The sequence below is a fragment of the Lagenorhynchus albirostris genome, chromosome 2 (assembly GCF_949774975.1).
Source record: "Lagenorhynchus albirostris chromosome 2, mLagAlb1.1, whole genome shotgun sequence".
Lineage (NCBI taxonomy): Eukaryota > Metazoa > Chordata > Mammalia > Artiodactyla > Delphinidae > Lagenorhynchus > Lagenorhynchus albirostris.
This window is the reverse complement of record NC_083096.1, coordinates 78,527,607-78,535,457: the sequence shown is the minus strand read 5'-3', so window position 1 is coordinate 78,535,457 and position 7,851 is coordinate 78,527,607. Positions and strand designations below refer to the sequence as shown.

General features: G+C 38.1%; 1 protein-coding gene across 3 annotated transcripts in view; it reads left to right on the top strand.

The window, feature by feature from the left end:
* Nucleotides 1-1,085: 1,085 nt before the first annotated feature.
* The window catches only part of VPS45 (vacuolar protein sorting 45 homolog), a 67,704-nt gene continuing 60,938 nt past the window's right edge, over nt 1,086-7,851 (top strand). For all 3 annotated transcript variants that reach the window (XM_060139075.1, XM_060139076.1, XM_060139074.1), the window contains exons 1-2: nt 1,086-1,836; nt 2,462-2,596. In XM_060139075.1, coding sequence (XP_059995058.1) covers nt 1,744-1,836; nt 2,462-2,596 — 228 coding nt within the window. In that variant the 5' untranslated portion in view covers nt 1,086-1,743. The remainder of the gene's footprint in view (nt 1,837-2,461; nt 2,597-7,851) is intronic.

Here is a 7,851-nt window from a genome sequence, read left to right as displayed (position 1 = left end):
TAGCATTGGTTTGCTGTTTTCTATGTTTTAAATTGTAATATACTTTGAAGAAAATATTCAATGTATTTAAAATTTTTAAAAACATTTTAAATGAATAAGAACAGAATTTTCAGATAACATTAGATTTTTCTCATTTGTATCCATTTAAAGATTCATTTTCATATAACTGTTCTTGCAAAATGTATCTCAAAAATAGAAAAAAATGTCCAAAGGAAAGTTTTATTTATGTGGTAGAAAAATTGAAAAGGAAAGAAAATAAACACATCTTCACAATTTCAGAGGTGACAAAAACCTATGGTATTTCAAGTGGTTTCTGATCTCCCTTAAAGGATTTGAAAATTGTATACAAAATTTTATAAAGTAATCTTAACAGCCATATTCCTGTTGACGTGCTCTAGGTCTCATTTTAACGGTAAACTTCATACAATGTAATGAAAGAAAATTGATTTGGTAATGCTGAACCTATTGATTAAACTGTGAACACAACAAACACTGGTCATTTTTTGGGTAGAAATATTTACAAGTAATTAAGGTCACTGATTTCTTGCAGTTGTTTCTTGTTGTCTTCCTGATTTTACAATTCCCCAACGCAAAGGTGCAGAAAACTAACATTTACCATCCTTTTCGAGAAATGGCATAATGGAGAGAAGACCTGCGGGGTATAAACACAGATGTAGACATGTGGAAGTTGATGGCTTTAAGATTCATTTTGTTGCTAAGTTTTTGTCGTTTCTTAAATTAAAATTTTGAGTTTTTCCTTAAAATCCCCGCGCTACTTTGCTTTAGCCCCACCGAATACATATCCCCTACCCATTTTTGACCCTGTTAACTCTTCTCCTGCCGCTGTTTCAGCATCGCAAGTCCCCAGCAACCTGGGAGAGTTGAAACCCACGGAGTCCAAACGCCCAGGGAGCTGAAAACTGGGTGGTTCCGGGCTCCGCTGGACCCGCGGCCTGCGAGTTCCGGCGGCAGACCCCACCCCCAGGTCCTCCTGGGAGATCCGAGGCCTCTCCCAGAACATTCCTAAAGGGCGTTCCCTATTTATTCGTTCAATAAGTATTTGTTCAATTTCCGATACCCCTCAGTCTTCGGAAAAGCAATTAGGGCCTCACTTTGCCCGAACTGTGTCCTCCCCTTGTTAATGACACAAATAAGGCGGGGAAGACGAATCTCGGCCACTATTTAGCAAATACCGCGTGAGATTTACCAAATGCCGTCCCTCCGAGTCCCTAGCATCTGCCGGGAACACAAGGCCATCTCCCTTCCCTCCATCCTTCACTGCCACCCAAGAAAGCGTTAATGGCAAATAGCGACCACGGCCAAGCTCTGCTGTTCTTGCCTCCGAGCCAGCATTATGCCAAGTTCCTCCACACCGCGAGGCGCCACCCTCTCCCCAAGCCAGCAGGAGGGGCGTCAGGCCGCAGCCCGGACCCCGGGCCAAGGGCCGGGAGAGATCTGAGCGTCCGGGCCTCAAACACCTCCGGGCTACAGGTGGGTCGAGAGTCAAGTCCGGGCGTGGCATCCTAGGGTGTCTCAGCCGAATTTTTCCAAGCAGCCGGGAGGCTGGTTGTCCGAACCGCATAGCGAAACTACAACTCCCAGGACCACAGCTGACCGGACTTCCGGAAGCCAAAGCCTGGCGGGGAGGAGGCTGCTGAGATCCGGATAAGAGGCCGGGGGTTAATTTAGCAAGAAAAACGGGGGGCGGGAAGAGCTATAGTGCTAACCTGTCAATTCGCCACCATGAACGTGGTTTTTGCTGTGAAGCAGTACATTTCCAAAATGATAGAGGACAGCGGACCGGGCATGAAAGTACTTCTTATGGATAAAGAGACGGTGAGTTTGCTTTTGCTCAGTGTTTGTGAGGGAACCCTCCTCCCTTGCAATAGCTGGTCCCATTCCACTGTAGGATATAGTATTTAATTAAAGATTTATAAGTGAGGGTCAGTTCAGTGTGGAACTGAAAGGTTGTGTAAAGCTTGCCTAGAAGGTTTGCAGTCTGAATGGCTCTAACCACTGCCGGAGGTTCTTGTACCCAGAACAGTTTATTGAAATCAGAAATCGTTTTTTAAATGCCTCTGCCAAGAAATAATATATAAGACAGCGCACTCGGAGGACTTTGAGATGGTCCTGTTATTTCCACTCAGCGTTATGTTTTTAAAGGAAAGCTGTCAGGGCTCAAACTGAGGTGACAGGTTATTATTTATTGGTCACAAAATTTAAAAAAAGAACTCTTTAAGGTGATGGGAAATTTATGGGTTGTTCGTGTTCAGAGAGAACGTTTCATTTTGGTACATTACTTATTATTTTAGATGCTCAGTAAATGTTATTACATATGTTAGTATTTAAGTTATCCAACTAAGTAGTGTTAATGAAAAAAAAGATTTTAAGGCTTAGATATGGCTGCTTGTTTTTATTATTCTGGACTAGCATAATATTAGTTAATTCTTTTTATTTACAGACCGGCATAGTGAGTATGGTATACACACAATCGGAAATTCTCCAGAAGGAAGTGTACCTTTTTGAACGCATTGATTCTCAAAATCGAGAGATCATGAAACACCTGAAAGCAATTTGTTTTCTTCGACCTACAAAGGTACTACATAAACAGCTGCCGTCTACTTAGGCAAATACAGCACACTATGATCTGGAAGTATTATTAAGGCAAAATAAATTTATATTATCATCATTTGTGGCATCATAATTATCCTGGTTTATCAGAGTTATAACCATGACTCTCCTCCTTTCCACATCTCAGTCACTGCTTACAGCCAGTTTTTCCTTCAAGGTGTCTTTAAGGTTCTCAGCTACTTCCAAAGCCACTAACTATCCCAGCAGAGACCCACATCATTTTATTCCTGGATTAACCTCCATACCTATCACACTGAACACCACTGCCATTTATTTATTTATTTATTTTTAAATTTTTGAATTTTATTTTTTTATACAGCAGGTTCTTATTAGTCATCAGTTTTATACACATCAGTGTATACATGTCAATCCCAATCGCCCAATTCATCACACCCCAACCCCCACCCCCCACGGCTTTCCCCCCTTGGTGTCCATACATTTGTTCTCTACATCTGTGTCTCTATTTTTGCCCTGCAAACTGGTTCATCTGTACCATTTTTCTAGGCTCCACATATATGCATTAATATACGCTATTTGTTTTTCTCTTTCTGACTTACTTCACTCTGTATGACAGTCTCTAGATCCATCCATGTCTCAACAAATCACCCAATTTCATTCCTTTTCATGGCTGAGTAATATGCCATTGTATATATGTACCACATCTTCTTTATCCATTCGTCTGTCGATGGGCATTTAGATTGCTTCTGTGACCTGGCTATTGTAAATAGTGCTGCAATGAACATTGGGGTGCATGTGTCTTTTTGAATTATGGTTTTCTCTGGGTATATGCCCAGTAGTGGGATTGCTGGATCATATGGTAATTCTATTTTTAGTTTTTTAAGGAACCTCCATACTGTTCTCCATAGTGGCTGTATCAGTTTACATTCCCACCAACAGCGCAAGAGGGTTCCCTTTTCTCCACACCCTCTCTAGCATCTGTTGTTTGTAGATTTTCTGATGATGCCCATTCTAACTGGTGTGAGGTGATACCTCATTGTACTTTTGATTTGCATTTCTCTAATGATTAGTGATGTTGAGCAGCTTTTCATGTGCTTCTTGGCCATCTGTATGTCTTCTTTGTAGAAATGTCTATTTAGGTCTTTTGTCCATTTTTGGATTGGGTTGTTTGTTTTTTTAATATTGAGCTGCATGAGCTGTTAATATATTTTGGAGATTAATCCTTTGTCCATTGATTTGTTTGCAAATATTTTCTCCCATTCTGAAGGTTGTCTTTTCGTCTTCTTTATGGTTTCCTTTGCTGTGCAAAAGCTTTGAAGTTTCATTAGTCCCATTTGTTTATTTTTGTTTTTATTTCCATTACTCTAGGAGGTGGATCAAAAAAGATCTTGCTGTGATTTATGTCAAAGAGTGTTCTTCCTATGTTTTCCTCTAAGAGTTTTATAGTGTCCAGTCTTACGTTTAGGTCTCTAATCCATTTTGAGTTTATTTTTGTGTATGGTGTTAGGGAGTGTTCTAATTTCATTCTTTTACATGTAGCTGTCCAGTTTTCCCAGCACCACTTATTGAAGAGACTGTCTTTTCTCCATTGTATATCCTTGCCTCCTTTGTCATAGATTTGTTGACCATATGTGCGTGGGTTTATCTCTGGGCTTTCTATCTTGTTCCATTGATATATGTTTCTGTTTTTGTGCCAGTACCATATTGTCTTGATTACTGTAGCTTTGTAGTATAGTCTGAAGTCAGGGAGTATGATTCCTCCAGCTCCGTTTTTTTCCCTCAAGACTGCTTTGGCTATTTGGGGTCTTTTGTGTCTCCATACAAATTTTAAGATTTTTTGTTCTAGTTACATAAAAAATGCCATTGGTAATTTGATAGGGATTGAATCTGTAGATTGCTTTGGGTAGTATAGTAATTTTCACAGTACTGATACTTCCAATGCAAGAACATGGTATATCTCTCCATCTGTTGGTATCATGTTTAATTTCTTTCATCAGTGTCTTATAGTTTTCTGCATACAGGTCTTTTGTTTCCCTAGGTAGGTTTATTCATAGGTATTTTATTCTTTTTGTTGCAGTGGTAAATGGGAGTGTTTCCTTAATTTCTCTTTCAGATTTTGCATCATCAGTGTATAGGAATGCAAGAGATTTCTGTGCATTAATTTTGTATCCTGCAACTTTACCAAATTCATTGATTAGCTCTACTAGTTTTCTGGTGGCATCTTTAGGATTCTCTATATATAGTATCATGTCATCTGGAGACAGTGACAGTTTTACTTCTTCTTTTCCAATTTGTATTCCTTTTATTTCTTTTTCTTCTCTGATTGCCATGGCTAGGACTTCCAAAACTATGTTGAATGATAGTGGTGAGAGTGGACATCCTTGTCTTCTTCCTGATTTTAGAGGAAATGCTTTAAGTTTTTGACCATTGAGAATGATGTTTGCTGTGGGTTTGTCATATATGGCCTTTATTATGTTGAGTTAGGTTCCCTCTATACCCACTTTCTGGAGAGTTTTTAACATAAATGGGTGTTGAATTTTGTCAAAAGCTTTTTCTGCCTCTATTGAGAGGATCATATGGTTTTTATTCTTCAATTTGTTAATATGGTGTATCACATTGATTGATTTGCATATATTGAAGAATCCTTGCATCCCTGGGATAAATCCCACTTGATCATGTTATATGATCCTTTCAATGTGTTGTTGGACTCTGTTTGCTAGTATTTTGTTGAGGATTTTTGCATCTATATTCATCAGTGATATTGATCTGTAATTTTCTTTTTTTGTAGTATCTTTGTCTGGTTTTGGTATCAGGGTGATGGTGACCTCATAGAATGAGTTTGGGAGTGTTCCTTCCTCTGCAATTTTTTGGAAGAGTTTGAGAAGGATGGTTGTTAGCTCGTCTCTAAATGTTTGATAGAATTCACCTGTGAAGCCATCTGGTCCTGGACTTTTGTTTTTTGGAAGATTTTTAATCACAGTTTCAATTTCACTACTTGTGATTAGTCTGTTCATGTTTTCTATTTCTTCCTGGTTCAGTCTTGGAAGGTTATACCTTTCTAAGAATTTGTCCATTTCTTCCAGGTTGTCCATTTTATTGGCATAGAGTTGCTTGTAGTAGTCTCTTAGGATGCTTTGTATTTCTGTGGTGTCTGTTGTAACTTCTCCTTTTTCATTTCTAAGTTTATTGATTTGAGTCCTCTCCCTCTTTTTCTTGATGAGTCTGGCTAATGGTTTATCAATTTTGTTTATCTTCTCAAAGAACCAGCTTTTAGTTTTATTGATCTTTGCTATTGTTTTCTTTGTTTCTATTTCATTTATTTCTGCTCTTATCTTTATGATTTCTTTCCTTCTGCTAACTTTGGGTTTTGTTTGTTCTTCTTTCTCTAGTTCCTTTAGATGTAAGGTTAGATTGTTTATTTGAGATTTTTCCTGTTTCTTGAGGTAGGCTTGTATAGCTATAAACTTTCCTCTTAGAACTGCTTTTGCTGCATCGCATACGTTTTGGATCATCGTGTTTTCATTGTCATTTGTCTCTAGGTATTTTTTGATTTCCTCTTTGATTTCTTCAGTGATCTCTTGGTTATTTAGTAATGTATTGTTTAACCTCCATGTGTTTGTGTTTTTTTACTTTTTTTTCCCTGTAATTCATTTCTAATCTCATAGCATTGGGGTCAGAAAAGATGCTTGATATGATTTCAGTTTACTTAAGTTTACTGAGGCTTGATTTGTGACCCAAGATGTGATCTATCCTGGAGAATGTTCTGTACGCACTTGAGAAGAAAGTGTAATCTGCTGTTTTTGGATGGAATGTCCTATAAATATCAATTAAATCTATCTGGTCTATTGTGTCATTTAAAGCTTGTGTTTCCTTATTTATTTTCATTTTGGATGATCTGTCCATTGGTGTAAGTGAGGTGTTAAAAGTCCCCCACTATTATTGTGTTACTGTTGATTTCCTCTTTTAGAGCTGTTAGCAGTTGCCTTATGTATTGAGGTGCTCCTGTGTTAGGTGCATATATATTTATAATTGGTATATCTTGTTCTTGGATTGATCCCTTGATCATTATGTAGTGTCCTTCCTTGTCTCTTGTAACATTCTTTATTTTAAAGTCTATTTTATCTGGTATGAGTATTGCTACTCCAGCTTTCTTTTGATTTCCATTTGCATGGAATATCTTTTTTCATCCCCTCACTTTCAATCTGTATGTGTCCCTAGGTCTGAAGTGGGTCTATTGTAGACAGTATATATATGGGTCTTGTTTTTGAATCCATTCAGCAAGCCTGTGTCTTTTGGTTGGAGCGTTTAATCCATTCACTTTTAAGGTAATTATTGATATGTATGTTCCTATGACCATTTTCTTAATTGTTTTGGGTTTGTTTTCGTAGGTCCTTTTCTTCTCTTGTGTTTCCCACTTAGAGAATTTCCTTCTGCATATGTTGTACAGCTGGTTTGGTGGTGCTGAATTCTCTTAGCTTTTGCTTGTCTGTAAAGCTTTTGATTTCTCCATCGAATCTGAATTAGATCCTTGCTGGGTAGAGTAATCTTGGTTGTAGGTTCTTCCCTTTCATCACTTTAAGTATATAATGCCACTCCCTTCTGGCTTGTAGAGTTTCTGCTGAGAAATCAGCTGTTAACCTTATGGGAGTTTCCTTGTATGTTATTTGTAGTTTTTCCCTTGCTGCTTTCAATAATTTTTCTTTGTCTTTAATTTTTGCCAATTTGTTTACTATGTGTCTTGGCGTGTTTCTCCTTGGGTTTATCCTGTACGGGACTTGCTGCACTTCCTGGACTTGGGTGGCTATTTCCTTTCCCATGTTAGGGAAGTTTTCAACAATAATCTCTTCAAATATTTTCTTGGGCCCTTTCTCTCTCTCTTCTCCTTCTGGAACCCCTATAATGCGAATGTTGTTGTGTTTAATGTTGTCCCAGAGGTCTCTTAGGCTGTCTTCATTTCTTTTCATTCTTTTTTCTTTATTCTGTTCTGTAGCAGTGAATTCCACCATTCTGTCTTCCAGGTCACTTACCCGTTCTTCTGCCTCAATTATTCTGCTATTGATTCCTTCTAGTATAGTTTTCATTTCAGTTATTGTATTGTTCATCTCTGTTTGTTTGTTCTTTAATTCTTCTAGGTCTTTTTTAAACATTTCTTGCATCTTCTTGATCTTTGCCTCCATTCTTTTCCGAGGTCCTGGATCATCTTCATGATCATTATTCTGAATTCTTTTTCTGGAAGGTTGCCTGTCTCCACTTCATTTAGTT